Source organism: Echinococcus granulosus, assembly GCF_000524195.1.
Source record: "Echinococcus granulosus chromosome Unknown EG_S00025, whole genome shotgun sequence".
Lineage (NCBI taxonomy): Eukaryota > Metazoa > Platyhelminthes > Cestoda > Cyclophyllidea > Taeniidae > Echinococcus > Echinococcus granulosus.
The window spans coordinates 482,820-501,811 of NW_020170405.1; the positions used below are offsets into that span (position 1 = coordinate 482,820).

At 41.3% G+C, this 18,992-nt stretch overlaps 3 protein-coding genes across 3 annotated transcripts in view; 2 read left to right on the forward strand and 1 right to left on the reverse strand. All coding sequences in view use genetic code 11, as the record gives it.

Annotated features, from left to right (window-relative positions):
* The window catches only part of EGR_04195 (hypothetical protein), a gene marked incomplete at both ends in the record, with an annotated part of 20,880 nt that extends 18,415 nt beyond the window's left edge, over positions 1–2,465 (reverse strand). The window contains 6 exons of the mRNA XM_024493444.1: positions 189–321; positions 427–547; positions 929–1,260; positions 1,335–1,564; positions 1,633–1,912; positions 1,967–2,465. Coding sequence (XP_024352145.1) covers positions 189–321; positions 427–547; positions 929–1,260; positions 1,335–1,564; positions 1,633–1,912; positions 1,967–2,465 — 1,595 coding nt within the window. The remainder of the gene's footprint in view (positions 1–188; positions 322–426; positions 548–928; positions 1,261–1,334; positions 1,565–1,632; positions 1,913–1,966) is intronic.
* Positions 2,466–4,299: 1,834 nt separating this feature from the next.
* On the forward strand, positions 4,300–5,754 carry EGR_04196 (A-kinase anchor protein; the record flags this gene model as incomplete). The annotated part of the gene is made up of 4 exons (XM_024493445.1): positions 4,300–4,539; positions 4,732–4,911; positions 5,243–5,295; positions 5,670–5,754. 4 exons carry the CDS (start codon positions 4,300–4,302, stop codon positions 5,752–5,754), a joined length of 558 nt encoding a protein of 185 aa, XP_024352146.1.
* A 1,259-nt stretch (positions 5,755–7,013) lies between these two features.
* Positions 7,014–18,992, forward strand: part of EGR_04197 (Coatomer subunit gamma-2) — a gene marked incomplete at both ends in the record, with an annotated part of 12,451 nt that continues 472 nt past the window's right edge. The window contains 13 exons of the mRNA XM_024493446.1: positions 7,014–7,130; positions 7,167–7,238; positions 7,276–7,431; positions 7,503–7,799; positions 7,840–7,880; positions 7,957–8,269; positions 8,370–8,622; positions 8,713–8,953; positions 9,683–10,011; positions 11,395–11,621; positions 12,572–12,832; positions 13,818–13,956; positions 14,986–15,237. Coding sequence (XP_024352147.1) covers positions 7,014–7,130; positions 7,167–7,238; positions 7,276–7,431; positions 7,503–7,799; positions 7,840–7,880; positions 7,957–8,269; positions 8,370–8,622; positions 8,713–8,953; positions 9,683–10,011; positions 11,395–11,621; positions 12,572–12,832; positions 13,818–13,956; positions 14,986–15,237 — 2,698 coding nt within the window. The remainder of the gene's footprint in view (positions 7,131–7,166; positions 7,239–7,275; positions 7,432–7,502; positions 7,800–7,839; positions 7,881–7,956; positions 8,270–8,369; positions 8,623–8,712; positions 8,954–9,682; positions 10,012–11,394; positions 11,622–12,571; positions 12,833–13,817; positions 13,957–14,985; positions 15,238–18,992) is intronic.

Consider the following 18,992-nt stretch of genomic DNA (forward strand, 5'->3'; position numbering starts at 1 on the left):
TGACTTGTCCAAAACTCTAGGCAATACAAATTTGGCGTGTGCGTGAAGAGTAGTTCAAATTACTCCACCAATGCCTCTTCAAAGACAAGAAAAGGCTTCGAATATGAATACATGAGATCCGTATATACGTAAAATGGAGGTCCGGATGAAACGAGGTGTATTTGCTAAAAAGAGAATAATGGGCTCACTTGTGAGGACGGATTCTCAACGATTTAGCAGATTTCGTAAGGATTTTAGTGTATCGTTCGTCATCGACCACTGTTTTACCGAAATCGTTTGATCCATAAACGATAAGCTGCTCCTGCTCCTTTTCAAGAATTCCTACAAAGAGAGTTGCATTTCAGGTTAAACACTTCTGTTGATGGTTAATGACATAAAAACGTGTTTCCATTCTTTTAAAACTGGCCGGCAAATTATACGCCTTACCTGGAATGATCGTCTGGGCAGTAACTCGATAGCCACGATAATCGATGAGTGCAGTTCCAAGAGTGCAGAGACCGCTTTGATCCAGTGTTGAGTAGGCTCTGACACCATTCAGATCACAACTCTAAAATGATGTAAATGCAAGAACTAGACTATTTGACACTGCAACCTAACCTCACAATACCCAGAGTCTAGATAATTGGATACCAGAAAAATAGTCAAACTGGTATACAACATTGCAAAAGCCGAATAACATTCGCTAGAATGACAATGTCACACAGAAAGCTTTCGATCCACGTGGCACAGCCTCCACAACGGTGAGATGATGATTCCATTCATGATGTTTGAGCTGGTATAATTCAAGGCTTTCCGTATGCTGGTAATAAAGTCACTCATTTGTTTTACAATGAGCACGGAGGTAATTCAAGTGGTACTGCTAGGAGGATATTTCTGAAAATACTGTTAACGTTAAGATCTGGTACATCCTATGAGAGTACAAAATTACCGTCGCAGAGTAGGCAGCTGCATTACCACCCAGATCCTTGTAGTGATCTTTGACGTCGAAACCGAGTGAGAAGAACATGTTGTTCCAAATAAACATCTGTTGCTTTCGCTTCTCCCCCGGATTAATCGCTACAATTTCCCCGTTGATGACATTAACGGCAGCTCGAGTGCTGGCCGCGACAAAATCGCAGTTTGACTTGAAAACGGCACGATCGCGCATCAGTTGCTCGTTAATATCGTTCTGAGGTAGTTCACGTGTCGCCTGCAGTTCATCATTCCAGTCACGAGTTTGACCTGGCAGATTTTCTTCCCAAGCCATTCTTGATGTTAATGCTGCAAGGGCATTATATGTTCACTCAATAACTTTTGCATATTTGGTGAACTCACAGTCAAAACCCCAAACTCACATTCTTCCTTTCGCACGGAATCCAAGGTATGCTGCCAGTTAGGTGTTAGCCAAGAGTGAACCTGATATGGTGTAGGAAGCCGTTCGAACGGATGCTTATTCGCTCTCCGTTTAAGTAAGGTGTCGTAAGACTTTTTGAAAGCGGGACTCAATTGCTTAAGGAGATCGACAAGTGAATGCACTACATAGATATTTTGCACAGGGGCAGGATTGAAAATCTCGTCGGTTGTTCTAAAAAGAGGAAGCCAGATAAAAGCAGCAGTGAATTAGAGTGCTTTGGGTGAAACCTTGGAACCTACTGATTGACGTAAAAACCTCGTGGACACGCTGTAATGTGGCATCGTTTGCCTTCAAGCGTGTGTACGACCAGGTAAAGCAAATCACCGGCGAGACGACGAGCGGAGGGTGGGGGATTCCAATTGCTATAGTTTAGTTGTTGAAGGCAATCCAGATCACTATCTTCCTTTGAGATGGGATGCAAGGGCATAAGAGGAGGCTCGGAATTTGATCCGGCGGGCATAATATACGAAGGAGGAAGAAAGTTCAAGGAGCTGGGATCGGCACGATTTGGCTTTCGTTCTGTAAATAAGTGACAAGATTATGCGGTAACTCGGATTTCGAAATATCGCATACCTAAAATGTCGCCCAAAGTAACCGAGCTCAAAAAGGACAATGACATCTGTTCTCTGCCAGCGTATGCATCGCGCAATTTAACGCTGTTCAAAATCTCAAGTACGTGCTTCACATGATTACGCACTTCACGAGTGGTATAACGCTCTAAACAGTTGCCAAAAACGTGTTCTGTATTACCTTCTACGACGCGAATTTCAGACCCCTCTTCAAGACCTTCAATCGACTTTAGGTCCGTGAACAAATCAAGAGTTTGATCATTGAAGTGTAGTGAGAAACATGTCCGATGACACGACTCCTCACGCTCCATTAGTGCACGATGTATTTCTTGAACAATTTCCCCTGAAGATACTTGCACTTTGCATGTGTCCGAATTGGGGAATATAACATTAACGTAGTACGATATTCCGTCAATTCCATCTACCGGTGCCAAATTTTCTTTTGAATCATGGTCTGGAGAATGTTCATCCATAGTCGATTGATGTTCAGTGGACATTGTCATAATGAGGAAAAGAGAAACAACAAGGACAGAAGCGAACTAGCAAGCAGAATCACGAAAAACTCACGTGAAAATGCACCGAGTCAAAAGCGTACAACTTGGTGTATTAATTAAAACTCGATTCCACATCTTAAATACAGGGAAGTCGAAAGTAAGTTGTGGACCAGCTCATTAAAGGGCTCTCAGTTGTTGTAATTTAATTAGCTCTTTCTGTAACCCCGACATTTATTGGCCAAAACTAAGACATTAATGGGCGTGTTCCCCAAGGAATTCGTAGTTGGTTACAGCTTAAAAAGAGTATGTAATTAATATTACTCACACCATACATCTTTTTTACTCGCCTACGAAAGGCCTACACGTGATATTATAAAAAATTTAGCTTATAGATTTCCTAATTTCTTTGCATATGTAAGTATATGTTTTCTTTAAGTGTTGCTAATTCTCCGACTGCAAGGCTGATTTTCTAGTGTTTTTCGAAGGAAACGTGATTCATATGCACTAATTTGTAATTTAAACACTTTGACTCAATCCTGCCTTAGTGTTGTCATAGTTACTAATACATTCTGGGTCATTTTATTCCCCGTTCATTTGGAGACGCTGAGCAGATTTGCTCGAAATCTTTGCAATGATGAACAAATCAGATCGTTTTTCATCGGTAATGAGGTACCAAGTAATTGGAATAATTCCTGTAGTTATCCAAATTTACTTCCATTCCCATAGCATAAATACTTCGGTTTTTAAATTTGAGGTATGTAGCTAAGGGTCTTGTTAGTAAAGTTTGTGGTTTCGCTGCAGTCGAACAGTAATGCAAATTTCATTTTGAAAGTGTTGAGCATACTGTTTTTATTTGTACATTTGATAAATCTAACTAATACCGATCTCGCTCCTTGGTGTGAGGTACTCTAATCACTTAAACACCGCTAAATCAACTTTAAAAGGATTTTGCAAAACTATCTCACATAATAGCTTGGATGTTAATTTCTGAAGCAAACTTCTTCGGGAATCATAATGCTGAAAATCAAGGACTTCGTGCATTGATTATTTTTCGTGACGTTTTGCACACTGTATTGGTATAAACGTCTTCTCTTTGGGTACATCTCATTTACCCCCACTTAATTGTTGAAGCTTTTCGGCGCCAAAATCTACATCAACCAAGGCGGATTTTAATGAGTCTACGAGGAGAAAATGCATCGATGATCTGATTGATGCGGCTTATGTCAGGAATGACTATAGGTAAAGAAGACACTTTGTAAAAAGGCGATTTGATAAACTGCTTTAGCTATTTGCTTACACCACTTCTCTTTCACTAAATAGCGTTGTAAGCAGAACTTCGCGAAATTCACTGGAAGCTCGTTTACAATTCTCACCTCACCCTTGATTCTATTCTAACATGTGACGTCTCTGCTTTTTCTTTTTTTGACTCTCACATCAATAGGGATAGGCAAAGTTCCATTTTATAAAGGTGTGTGTCCTATAATTGTCATCTTTTCTATCGGCATAGCCATAGCGGTCCCACCTAAAGGCCATTGTTGAAAGACAATTTGTTAGGATTTCCCTGTGTTCAGTATTTCACTAGTCATGTCCTTGAGTATTTTACATTCTCCCTTCTAGTTTCTGCGTGAACTTCCCAATTGCTGTGCGCAGTTTTGTTGCGTCCATCATTCAGTCTTCCCTGAGTCGCATCTACGACAACGAAATCGGAGTTCTTTCGGATGAGCCGAAGGGGTAAGAAGTTCTACTCTTTCAAGATTTATTCATGATATTCCTTATTCAGCTATTATCAGATGATCTCTCTCTCTCTCTCTCTCTCTCTTTTTGTTCGTTTGTATGATTTTCAATGATAAGGCAGGTCGACTATTCAAAAAATTCTCTCATTCAATCCGAATATGATGCCTACAATCTTATTGACACATCGCTGGAGAAGATGCTTACCCCCTCAAAACAACTAGATGAAAATGTATGGATTTCAAAAGCAAAACTCCAAGAAACTCCTTGTGTTCCGCCAAACATTGATTGGCCAACTAACGAAGAATTCACTCCTGAACTTGGTGCTGAAAAGATAAAGCTCTATATGAAGGTGATTTTAAGAGTAAATAGATGCATTTGTAAGGAATACAGCCATACTTTTTAAACGAAATGACTATCCAAAGACGGCATTCTTAATTGTATGAAACAGTTGAAATCGTGTAGTTGCGATTTCTTTTAAGATTGTCAACAAATATGCTTTCTGCCTGATGGGATCATTAGCCTTAAATTAACTTTTTTATAGAGTTGGGATCTGACTTGTGGATGGGTGTACGCAATAAAAATGCTTCCACCAAAAGAAAAACGATTTTGGACTGAGTATTACTATGAAGCGCGCTTCAGTATTCCAACTCGCCGCCAACCGATTCCGAAGTACACAGTCTCGGTGTTTTTTACCCTCCGCAGAGCTCGCTGCAAACCAAGAGTGAGCTTCTTTCTCACACACTTTTGTTCCCACTTAAGCTGCTCTACTCCTACAATTTTACCAAATTTTTAACGTGTTGTGTATTTCAGACCTTGAAATACTGTCGCAAACATAAGAAACCGTTTTCTCACATTTTAATGTTAGATCAAGTACTAATTTTTTTGGGCAACCAAGCGCTCGTATACGCACGGTAGTAACTGTTGTAAAATTTCTTAGTTTCATACGCATTAACTCTAATATCCCCATCATTACGGTTTTATTTTGCATATTGGCTGATGGAGTGTACGCTGCACTATTTCTCGTGTTTGTTAAATCCCACTTTAAATTTCAGAAAACCCCAATTGACGTGTGTTATGTTGTTGAATCCTTAAGCCAAAAGAACAGGTATGTAAATTTTGTTACAAGATTTTACCAAACATTGCTAATAGTTGCAGCTAACAATGAATACACAAAACCAAAGTAATTTGGACGATAGAAAAAGCTAAAGTTAGATCGGAACGACTAAAGCTCTATGCGTACTAACCGAGTGGTATAATTCACTGATGCAGGAGCCCAAATGTGGTACAGCCGGATTCTATTTTAGGTACTCTTATAGATGGGAAAGCTAGATGCTTGTGCTTGACCTCGATTCACTTAGTTTAAAAATAAATAGCCAACTGTACGTCTTATATGTGGCTCCACCACGCTGTTACACCCTCCAGGAACTTAAAATCTAGGATTCAGGTATGAATTGTCACTAAAAGCATCCAAAATTTTAGGCCAGGAGAACACGCTTTTAATGAGGAATGGTTGAAGATGGTTCTGGAATACAAGGCAAAGCTAGGCGAACGACTTCGCTTTTAAGTGGTTAAAGAGGGAGCAAACACCCAAATAAACATGCTACTGAAACAAATCCTAGTTTTCATTGATATTAATTCCGAGAATTATGCTTACATAATTTACAGGGTAACTGTGTTCCCTTAATTAAGTCTAGTGGTATGAGTAGGTAGGTGCCACATTGCTAGACTCACTAAAGACGCTCAGTTCCCCTGCAAGGCATCCATTAGTAAAGAATTGAGCATGGTTAGAGGCCGTAGACAGAATAGTTAAATGTCATTATGAACCCTGCTTAATGTTGAAGGCCTGTGGGATGTAGAAGAGCTCTGAGTGTAGCGCCCCGAGACTCCCTTAAGACGAAAGAAGACACAATACTCGGGCAGAATATATATATTCAGCACGGAGAAGGTGTCTGGGCTATTGGCATGGCCCAAAAGGCCAGCCCCAGCCAGCGAGGTACGAGGGGGCTAATTCGAAGTACAAAAGTGGCGCCTCACCAATAATGGGGATAAACCACCATCGTATTACATGAGAGACTGTATACAAAGGTTCTGTGGTCACAGTCGACTACACTAACATGAATGATTAACTGTCATTTAGAGGGCTAATCTGGCAAATTTGAAATAAACGCAATATTTAGAAATCCATTTTATATTTTGTATATTTGTACCACTTCCTATGTCATATTTTGGTACATTCCAGTTGTATGCTGCATTAAGTATTAATTTCTATCATTTAAATATGATAAAAGGAGAAAAGTATTTTGTTTTATGACTGAAATAAGCATGCTCAATTAATGTTTGTTTGTATAGCCGGATTGGCCAGAGGCTAATTGAAAGGTGCCGGCGCCGGATTTTCTTTACACGTCACGGTACAGTATGTTATCATTAAGAAAAGACAAAACCGAAGAGGATGATGGTAAATACTGGGCCTTTTTTGGCGATAAATTTATTGTTGTGGTGGGCATGCCTTAATTATTTGGGAACTTTGGTCCTGTAATTTATTATGCGTTGAAAAACGTTAGTAACCGAGGTAGAAATTTACTAACTGCCAGCAGATCTCAGTATTTTGGTTTCTCATGTGGTGTTCCATTTGCGTTTCACAAGGTATATTGGGTGGGGCTTATAAAGAAACAGGTTTTGCGTAGGCAACCTGCCCCATCTTCATACCCGCTAATAATCATTTTAGAGACAAACTATTTTTATCAACTTCGTTTTATTGATATGCATCACTTTTAGGAATCGGATCAACCTATATGAATGTTGATAAGTCAGCTGTCCTGCAAGATGTACGAACAGCGTTATGTAACATTTACTTTTCAGGCTCGCCTTTTCAATGCAAATCAACCGAATCCACGAAAGTGTATTCAGATTCTAACCCGAATTTTGTGCTTACTGAACAAGGTAATCTTAGGTATTGTCGTAAATGTCATACATTAGGGTGTCAAATTCAGCAGGCAAGAAGCTACGACAACATTTTTCGCCGTCACGAAGCTATTCCAGCTTCCAAACGTAGGTCTTCTTTTTACCTGATCCATCGCGCTATTAGCAAGGTCTGCGGAAGCTGCTCTATCTTGTTATAAAGGAGTTGGCACCATATGCCGACGATGTCATTATCCTAACCAGCAGCTTGACTAAGGACATGACTGGTTCAGAGGCCTCTTTTCGTGCTCCTGCAATTAGAACTCTCTGCAAAATCACTGACGTAATTTTGTCTCCATTTTCTGTAATGTTGTTCTCATCTCTCCACTTAAAATCACGTTTTCTGTTCTGCAGCCGACCATGGTTCAGGCCATTGAGCGATACTTGAAGCAAGCTGTTGTGGATAAGTCACCAGCCATTGCGTCTGCTGTGCTTGCGTCAGCCTACCACCTGATGCAGACTTGCCCTGAAGTTGTACGGCGATGGAGCAATGAGATCCAAGGTGTTATCTCGGGTCCTAATATTATGGTTCAATATCACGCTCTCGGTCTGCTCTATCTCATTCGTCAAAATGATCGGCTCGCTACGTTGAAACTCATTCAGAAGTTCTTGCAATCACCACTGAGATCGTCGTATGCTCACTGTGTCATGGTTTGTTAACCTTACCTCAATTAATAGTTTTTTTGTCTAGATTCGTATTGTCGCACGGCAAATTGAGGAGGAGGGTCTTGCGTAAGTGAATATTCGTATTTACCGAAGAAGCAAAATCCTTTTTTTTTAATCAGCGACTTTAAACGTGATCTGTTAGGGACAACCGCAACATGATGGACTTTCTTGAGACCTCTCTGCGTCATAAATCTGAGATGGTTATTTACGAGGCGGCCCGAGCCATCATTGGGTTGAGCCAACTGACAGCCAAGGAGTTGGCACCGGCAGTGAACGTGCTTCAGCTCTTCTGCTCCTCACACAAATCTTCACTTCGGTACGCAGCTGTCAGAACTCTGAATAAAATCGCCACTCGCCATCCCTCGGCTGTGGCTTTCTGCAATCATGATCTGGAGAACCTTGTTTCTGATCCGAATCGCAGTATTGCTACTCTGGCTATCACCACTCTCCTTAAAGTAAGTGCTCTGGACTGGAGTTCGATAGTTTGCATTAGTAGTAAATTGGGCAAGTTAGTGGACGTATTGTCCTAGTGTCTTACCACAGTGGTCCTTTTAGACTGGCAGCGAGAACAATGTGGACCGCTTGCTGAAACACATATGCTCTTTTATGACGGACATTACGGACGAGTTCAAAGTGGTAGTTCTCGAATCGATTCGCATGCTAGCTGCCAAGTATCCACGGAAGTACTCTGTCCTTCTCAATTTCCTTTCTGGTCTTTTGCGTGATCCTGCCGGTTACGAATTCAAAAAGGCTGTTGTGGTTGCCATGGAATCTATAATCAAGGACAACCCTCAGGCCAAAAATCTCGGTGGGCTACCTAGTTCTTTTACTTGTGGTTTCTTCTGATTACGCTGTATTTTCTACTTTATATGTGTAAGTACGCATTCTACTTATTCAGGTCTTCTCCAGTTGTGCGAGTTCATTGAGGACTGCCAGCACGAAAAATTGACTCAACGAGCTCTTTATTTGCTGGGTCGTGAGGGCCCGTTCTTGAATCGTCCCCGTCAGTTCATCCGCTTCATCTACAATCGCATCATTCTTGAGTCTGCCGCCGTCAAGTGCACCGCCACAACCGCTTTGGCACGTTTCGGAGCTAACTGCGACGACCTTCTTCCCAGTGTTCTCGTCCTTCTAGAACGGTAACTTAATGCCACCTCCACTGTTAGACCGAGTGCGTAGTGTTTTTGACGGATTTCGAAGAAGTGCTTGCCACTATTAGGTGTATAATCGAGTTTCCACTATTCTTTATTTACGTACATTTATTACTCAACATGCTTAGAAAAGTCTTTCACTTTGTTCTCATCAGCTTTGATAAAAATAACATTGATTTTGGGCAAACTCTTCTATTTTGAGGCATCAGTTTTTCTGTAAAAGTTGTTTATTTGACCCCACCATAACTTGAATGTCCTGCTCCTGATCCTTTACAAATAGGTTGTACTAAGAAAGATTTTTTTATATTTTTGCTTTTAATTTAAAGTGCCGCCTTGACCACCGCTTCTTAATAGTGACATATCCTACCTCAGGATCGATTTTCGGAGTAACTGCTGTTCGTCTCTTGAAGACGAGTGAAGTAAGGTCGAAAACCTATGAAGTCTTATCCCTTTAAAGGCACCAAAGCGATGCTATTGCGATCATCTATTGTCGTTTTTACTTTTTGGAAATGCTCTAATGTAAAGACCTAGTCAGAACGGTTTGGTAAAAAATAGGGTTAGATAAGCACAAGAGCTGTGGTTCATCGGAGTTTTTAAATTGCGAAGGTAAATATGAGTGTAATATGGTTTGTTCCTAAGATATTTATTTCACCCTCTTTAATCAGTAGTAACTTGTTTTAGCAGTATCAGCCTATATACTTTCTTTTACTACGTCAGTGTAATGTTAGACGATGACGATGAAGTACGCGACCGGGCTGCCTTCTACCACTATATCCTTTCCTCGGGTGATCGTAACCTCATGAAGGAGTACGTGCTGAACGACGATATTCGGCTAAACATGCAGGCCCTGGAACGCGCCCTTCTAGCCTACACACAGGCCTCGGAGGCGGAGCAAGCGCGTCCTTTTGACTTCACCGCCATTCCCATTGAGGAGCCCCCATCTGAGATCGCCTCCGATTTCGCTACCATAGCGGACAGCTCCACCGTGGGCTTCTTTGAACCCACAATCGGTGCTAGTGCTGCCACCATCCCCGGCACTGCTGCTGGTAATAGTTTGTTCTCTTGAAATCGTGCCTTTTTAAAGTTCCTTTTCCTCCTCTTAAATTGGCTCGTCATTCAGCCATTGCTATTCCTCTGCGTTGTGGTGAATTTTCGGGATTGTCTCAAGTGCAGTGTTTCAACCCAAACTTATTTCATACAATGTTTATCAGATGCAATTTTTCACTGACTATTCTCTAGTACTGACTCTGCGATGCTTATCAGGGCCATTCCGGGGCTATGACGCTTACACGAGTTAGGATACAATATCTTTATTGAGAAAAAACCCACATTATCATTTACTTGACAATTTGCCTCTATTGTATTTTGTATCAAATCTTCAGCCTCTTTAACGCCCTTTTTTGTCAGCAAAGTTAATCTCTCACACTTTCTAGGGTTTTATTGTGCAGAAAATTCAAGATATGATTTGGAGATAAGATGGTACTTTACTCAAAGCTCTTTGGAATGGAGGAGAAGTGACGTTAAGTGCAAGCAAGTCTAGAGGGTCTTGTGCACGAAGAGGAATTCCCTCCTTTTAGATCCCCTTTTTTTGCTCAGGCGTACTTTGTGATCGCGGTAGTTTTCCTAGATTTCTTAAGTGATGCCAAATCAAATTTTGAGTGTGGAATAATCTAATTTCACTGGAATACACTTTTGCCGGAGTATTTTTGAATACATGTGTTCTTTTGTGCAACAGCATTAACGCACCCCACCCTGGTACTGCAATACCTTTGCTTTTTATTTCTAGAATGAACCCTGCGAATTCCTCCAGCTTGATGTTTTAAACGAATCGTGGGTAAATGAACAGGTCTACCATGAATATTACTGAGTCGTACTGCTGCGATTAAAAGTAGGGCTAATAACCTAAGGGAATGAAGCTTTATGTTAACTTATTGTAAAAAACTTCAAATTATCTAATGCTACCGTTAAGTGGTGTAAAGAATTAACTCTTCGGCGTCTTTATTGTAGCATTCGGATTGTTTCTCTAAGCATCCATTTGACAGGCATGTGAGGATAACTTGATTATTTAAAAACATGAAAGGTCTGGAGGTCGTGTGTAATGATTCCTGATTGTGTTATTTTGTTTAATCTGTCTATGGGTATACTTCATTGTTGTCACATGACGCCAGGAGAGAAATTTCACTGATTTTTAAAAGCGCTTTGAGAAAACAACATTAAAGCAAGATTTGAGGGTAGAAGTGAAGTTTGGTTCAGGTGCGCTGCGGGTTGGCGAAGCAAGTTACTTGGGCGAATAAAACGGATGCCATTTTGGTTACATTGCTTGCTCCATAAAGTAGTCTCACTACAACCAAATCGACTAAGGAATTTTGTAGATGAAGTCGGCAACTTTGACGCCTATTCTCTCCCTTTCCCCCCGTTCCTCTGCAAAGGTGACAGCGCAAAGGTCGGTGGAGCAGTGGACGCGGCGCCAGGGTCTACAGGGGGCATGGGAACGCGACGTCAGGACCGCTTTGCAGAGGAGTTGGGAGCCGTTCCCGAGATAAAGGCTCTTGGGCCCCTTTTCAAGTCCTCCAATGACTATGAACTCACCGACTCTGGTACGGAATACGTCGTCACGTGCGTAATTCATACCTTCCTTCACCACATCGTCCTCCAGGTAAGTCGTTAATTCTCTCAAACGCGCTCGATTGCTCCTAAGTTCTCTTTCAAACGTGTCCGAAAACCAGATTAGTATTTTTCTGATCTTAGTTACCTAGGCTAATTTCTAGCTTGATTGCATTCTTCATCAAATTCCTAAACAAGCATTCGATGGTTTTGGATGTTCTCATGAGTCGTGGGTTGTCAGTTTAAGGTAGATGATCTTTTATGAGTTTGTAACACTTCTCATTTCATCTCATTTCTACCAGTGCTTTCGTCAATTTCCCAATAATCTTCTCACCACTTTTAAACGATGTTTCAAGGTGGTGCTTTACTTTGATTAAGAGTTAGTGTATTATCTCAATAGCATCAGTTTGTTAAAGCACTATTTTGTTTACTTTTGACTATCATTACTAAGTAGTGTTCGATTCCTCTATGTAGTTTTGTTCAAGCTTTTTCATTGGTTAGAATTTGTATTATTCCACAGGTATCGCTACACTCTATTATTAAGAATGATTGTAGTGCTTTAATAGTAGGATTTATTCTATCCGCTTTGTCTTGCCGAATATCTTGTCCATTCATCCATGCGCTACCACTACTTGTTCTACGCTCGTAGCGGTGTCCTGAAGTAAATTCATTTCAACATTACACCATTTACATTTGAGAACTATATGAGAAGGAGGCTCAAAGAGTTTGAATACTTCAGTTTAACAACCTTCTTCATTATTATTATGTTTAGCGCTTTACCAATTTAGAAATTGAAATTTTTCACACATAAATTAGTAGGTTATTTTGTTTGATGCGATATCTGGACCTGCTAATAAAGATTTTATCACGCATTTCAATTTTCAACGAAAAACAACAACGCTCTCCCAAAAGTCAGATCATTGCTGGTTCTTTGACGTGTTCTTGCTGACAGGTGTGAGGAAATTGTTTTGGCTAAATCGGTTCGCCCTCTTCTTTCCCCAGTACGACGTGACGAACACGATGGAGGACCAGTTGCTGGAGGACGTCTATGTGGATGTGGAAGTGGCAGACGATGAATTTGAGGTACTTAATCGTCTACCCATCAAAACTCTACCCTTCAACTCTCCCGCCTCGACATACATCATCGTTAAGTTACCTGAAAATGCCTCTCTTACTACCTCCTTCGCCAACACTCTACGATTCGTCGTTAAGGACGTCAACACTGCTGGACCCAATGATCCCGGTATCACCGATGAGTATGCGGTGAGGTTTTTAAGTCTATTGGAGCTCCTTTTACCTATCATCACTGGTAGCAGGGAAAAGGAAATAGTTACGCTTATGCTATGTGGAGCGGTGATTTTGTTCGTTTTATTTTGATGCAAGTGGGACTATTAACACGTTTGATCGTAACTTTACTCATTTAAGCATTGATACCACATACCCACGTCTGCAATTGATGTATATATCGGTGACTTAGTCCCATTATTTTTGTCCAAGTATATATCTTGGAATTTATTTATTGGAAATGATGACGGTACTAACTGTAAACTCGTTACTTTTTTCGTGTTAGTTTTAATCTCTTTGAATTTATGTAAAATTATCACAAATAACCACCCAAAATGTGTAAGTTGTTGCTGGTGGGTGATGTTCGTCTTCCCTTAATATTATCGGCATCAATGTTTTTCTAGGTGTACGACTAAGTTTTTACTTCAAACCCTTATTCGTCTGTGCCATATTCAAAGTCATGCGTAAGGCTATTAAGCGATGTGGCCATATGATGCTCTAAGGCCAGCTGTTGCCTGATATTCGAGGTCAATTCTGGTGCAGTTCTACTACGAGAAATAGCGGTGGAAATTATTTAACGATTGGGAAACGTATTTGGGACTTTTAATTGGACGAAAACAGACTCTGTGGTGATGACAAAAGTAATTTTATCAGCTCTGGCGCAGATGAATAACGCTGGCCACATAGAGTATAGGTCATGAGCTATTACTGGTCAAAAGTACTATCAACCTCAAGTAGTAAGATTTAAAAACGATGCCTTAGAACAAATGGTAAAACTTCCCCTTAAACAGCCATGACCAATCAGAACATTTCTAAGGGCTTGAGCAAGGTAGGAAGGGTTAAGGCTTTTTGGGTCCCGCCTAGTCATGTCAGCTGGAGGAGAGACGTAAGGTTTATCTGAGGGTAAAAGTCGCAGCTATGAGCGTTCGCTTCTGTCTATGGGGAGCTTTGCACTAAATTTTAGCTGGAGGAATTGACCCTGCCCGTGGCAGTCCACATGCAACGCGTGATGAAGGCGAATTTCGCCGCGGCTTGGGAGGAGTACGGTGACAATGGCGAGGCGGAGGAGACCTACTTCCTCACTAAATTCTCCACCCTTGATGGTATTCTCCTTTGCTTATTTTTTTCGTGCTCATTGTCCTTCATCATGTGTTCCTCATCTCCTATTAGGTGATTTGTGCTAGCATTCAATGCAGATGAGATCCTTCCCACTTTTGATCCGAAAAATTCTAGTATCCAAGTTGTTTGCATTTTGATTAATTTTATGCTTTCGGCAATATTAGGTTATTATTGGTAGTTTCGGTGAATTCACTCCTTTCTGCGTTTAATAGAACAATTTTTCCGCATTCTGATTGGATACTTGGTCCAAAGCAGACTACTAATTGTCAGATATTTTGGAATTTTTAACTTATTTAGAATTGGTATGACTTTTCCCACTCTTCTAATCCTAACCTCTGCTTCCTGATAATGCTCTTTTCTGTCGGCAAATACACTCCCCTTACAGAAACCCTTCCTTTGTTTTAAAGTGGCCCTTGATAATTCATTTACCATCATGGATCTGAAATGAATGCATTTAGTATATCTTTTCGAAAATGATCATCCCTAAAACGATATTGCAGACATATCTTTTGCCATGATCGGTAAGTTCCCTCTTGTGTTTGCGAACACATTGCCTCTCCTCCCACTTAACTTCTCAAGTACAAACAATAGATGGGCGAAGTTGAAAGTATGTCAATGTAGTCATGTGTGAGTTCCACTTGAAGCACCAACACATTTATTTTACTGGCCTCTCTCTATCCTTTTTCTTTTCGGTGTTGCAAAATGAGGCGAAAGTGTTATTTACCATTCCCGCGATTATTGGTGACAGTGAATGATCGCTACGCACTGAGGATTTTAAATCCTATGCTCTATTTTTTCGTCTTATTTAGCCTACTGGACATTGTTGTGGTCTTGAATGACTATTTGTGTCTCTAGCCAACAAAGTAGTACTAACGGTGGGGTAAATCCCGAACTGGGTTAAACTCTTTCTCCCTCTCCGGGGGCCTGGATGCCAGATTACTACGTTTTCCCCACGTGCGACATTTTGATGACTGGTGAATACGATTCAATGGTTTCTTGTTGCTGTTTTGCAGAGATGGTGCAAGAGTTGGTGGCGCATCTGGGTATGCAGGCGTGCGAGCGCACAGACCAGGTGGGCTCAAGCGAGAAGGCGGCACACACCCTTCTATTGGCCGGTGTCTTCCGCGGCGGTGTTAGCGTGCTCGCACGTTGCAAACTGGCCAAGTCACTGCCCTCCGCTGGGCAGCCTGCAGCCGGTATTAATCTCCAAATCACTGTCCGCTCCGCTGCTCCCGAAATTAACCAGGCCATTGCCGACTCCCTTAGTTAGACTTCCGTTCCCACTTCCATAACGCCTACTTCTACACCTTTACGTTGGCTGTTTTTTTGCTTCTGAAGGAAATCACTTCTTTATACACAAAAACTTCTTTCAACACTCCTGAGTTTGGCTTTCATTGCTAAAGGAAAGAAGATTTTGTTCAGTTTGAGCCATCAGATTATTTGTTTCCAAATTTCCCAATTACAGATCTTACTTTTTCTTATTCAGTGCTGTGGGCATCCGACTGTTTGATGGGTGTTTCAGTCCACTATTTGCATGAGGCTGATTGATTTTCAGTGACAAGAGGAACTTTCAGGTGGGTTAACTTACTTTCTTTGTCTCTATTGCGCTTCCGGATTTTGACTGAGATGGCGATGTGTCTTCGCATTGCTTTCCGAGCCATTACATTGTTTATGGTTATCGTCCTAACTGTCTTAGTAGGACAAACCTTTTAAGAAGCCCACATATCATAGGTTGACGAGTGGGCCTCGTAAATTGAGTGTATCTGGTGCATCTTTTTTTAAATCGAGTAGATTTAGGAGCGAATATTGTTCGTCATTATGAGTGTGTTTGAAATTGCTGCATCTGATAGCCTAAATTTTGGAAGATTGATGGTTTGTGCAACCATCACTACTATCAAACTATCATTGGTGTGACACGGCACTGCGTCAGCAGCCGGACATATTCAAATGTGCTCTCTTACGGTTCACAGGTGAGTCAATGGATGCAGATTCGAATGTGGTGGGTAGTTGACAATTTGAGCAGTATAATGCATTTTAAAGGAAGACGGAAGCTTTGTTTGTAATGGTTGGTTCTCATAGGTCTGCCCAATCGACTATGTAACGTACAAACTCAATTACAGGTCGTCTTTGTTTTATTGATATGCCAGCATCCCACTAATATTAGAGTGGGAATTTTCACATCACTGCTGGGCTCTTTTGTGCCTCCCAAGTAAATCGATAAGAGTGTATTTAAATTTCCTGAAGGGTAAATTTTACGCGAAGGCTGGAGTTAGTAGGTTTCCATGCTGTCAGTAGAGAATTTCAACCGTAGATACAAGACACGGAAACCTCGCAAATATGTTGCCACCACTTCAAACATCCCAGAATGCGATAAAATGCCTGTTGACCTTGATAGACTCAGTGAAAAAGCCAACATCCTCCTAGCTTTTTTTCCACCTCCAGTGACTAAACAGTGCAAACTTCTCCGTACTGTTAACGATGACACGGTAAGGGTAGTAGCACACATGCATCAACGTGCTGATGAGTGCGAAATTCTGGCATCCCGCTGCAAAAAGCTGCCAGATAAAGAGGGCTTAGGGAGTCAAGAAGGGCGTAGAACAAGAAGCAAATACCTACATACCTTCCCAGATTATCTGGACCGCAGCGTACTGGAAGATCTTATCAGCGAGATGGAACATGCCTCTCTTACTGACTCCGAACTCTCGAACGCAACGGAGTTATTCGCTGACATGACAAAAATAGCCAGTCCCGAAAATACCAGTTTAGTGAGGTCTTCAGATCACAGCATGAGGACCCGTGTAAATCGCTACAAAAAGTTCAGCCAACGGAAAGTGGCTCCAACACTGACAAAAGTTTTTTCACCAATCTCTCCATTACCATTAAAGGGAGGAGTGCTGTCCAAAAGGCTCCTCAACTGGGGTACTGATATGGAGACTTATACAAACCTACCTCGAGGTGCCATGTATGCAAATCTGCCTTTTGGAATAGTTGCGGAAAATTTTGAGGTCAAATCAATGCTTACTCCCCATATCCTACCCGATTCCATACGCGAGATTGATGCTGTTAGGAATGCTGACATCCGTTTCGGCCTGCCACAGCATTTACCCGATCTACGCGGAATGAATGTATTGGAGTACATTATGCGGTATTGTGTGGTTCAATCCCGACTGAGCACATTACTGAAAGGCCGTTACCAATTCGTCCAGGCTTGGCAGAAAACCGTGCCACTTGAGCTATTACGAGAGCACGTGGACAAGGCCCTCCTTCAAATGTTGCCCGGAGAAGAAATTGAGGAGTTTTTGAAGTACTTTGAGTTTGAATCCGGCTTTGCAATGAATGAGGAAGTCTACGTGAAAGCACTGGCTCTAAGCATTCGACTCTACGGCCACTATTTGAAAAATTTCCATAGTAGCTTTTGGATGTATCATCTGAGCCCTCTGGAGTGCATTGACTTTAGGCATCTCTCCAGACGATTGGTGGACATCAAATTAAACCCACATCTGGAAAAACTGCTTCTACGTCTAGATCGAATTGCAGCAGAGCAATTCCAGTCTTAGAAAAGAGTTTTTGTAAGAACTTTATTTTTAGGCTTATTTTTGCCTCAGTCCATAAGGCTTTTTACACCTATTAGGTAAATACAATGCTTTATTTTAAATGGTGCGTTTTAAAATGCGCATGCTAAATTTGACTTTTGTTTTGTTTTGGAAAGACTTGATTTCCCCCTGTTAGAGAACTTGTGAATAGCTGTTAGAAGAAAAGTTGCATTTTAGGCTAGAAATGTGATGTATTTAGAAAAACCAAAAGATGGGCTGTCAACTTCTGGAAGATAACCATATGTATATGTTATAAATATATTGGTGGCATGCGTAATCTCAAACTACAGTCGTTTACCCACCATCCGAGTTCGAGTGCTTCCCAATTAAATCTTGTTATAGAATCAATTTATATGGCGCTATAGGAACACTGAACGCAACAGTTTTACAGAATGTATAGAAAAATCTAAACTAGTGACGAGCAAATCGGAGTGTAGGACCCATTTTCGCTGCTTCGTATTTCTGAATGGAGCGCCTAGCTCTTTTGAAGAGTCGCTCAACCGAGTTTTCAGTGGATCGGCGAGGGTAAGGCACAACCAGGACGTCCTTCATCTGCGAGGTTATTTGACGCTCAATTTTCTCCAACAATCGCTTGAGTGTGGGATCAACCTTAAGATCAGTTAGCCGCCGCGATAACTGCCAAAAATCCAGGCGTTCCAAAGGTCCAGCCTGAAATTTCCACTTTTCCGCTTCCTCTATTGAAATTTCATCTTCCTCATTGCTTGACCTAACCACTGGGACAAGGAGACGTTCACAGAGTCCTAAGCACTTGCAAAATGTGCTCACTTTAAGCACATAGTCTTCAGGCAGATCTAAGAGGCTAATCAGATCATTCAAACTGTTTTCCGTCTGGGTGGTCGGAATTACCTTTAAAGCTGCCTCTTTCAATGATGATACATTAATAACTGCCTGCTTCATTCGTGAGTACAGCGTCTCATAAATGACCAATCTTTGCTTGGCAATTTCACAGTTTTTTTCTAAATAATCAACTACACTTAGGTCCTCCAAAGAGCGCAAATCACTTGGAACAGAAAAACGAATTTCCGAGTCTGTGATGCTTTTAGCGATGACATGACGCTTTGAAAGCCGACCGTGAATCCACTTTTTCCAGGCGAAAGCAGCCATGCCGATGGTGTCTTCTACATCCATTCGAAAGAGCAGTCGGGCGTTGGTTTTTGGTACATTCTGAAGTGGCAACACCGCACTCAGCCCGCAATCCTTGGCTCGATAACGCACTCTCTCCATCGGCTTCTTGTAAAAGAATTTGCTCATGGTGATTGTGCCTTTGCGCACCATTTCTCGTAATTGCATACTCAAGTTAGAAAGTCCATAGGATTTTTCATCAAATAGTATATTCATGAAACGGGAACGTGGTTTTTTAATAGGTGGCGTTTCAGAACTCTCAGTAAGTAATTTAGGAGAATTTG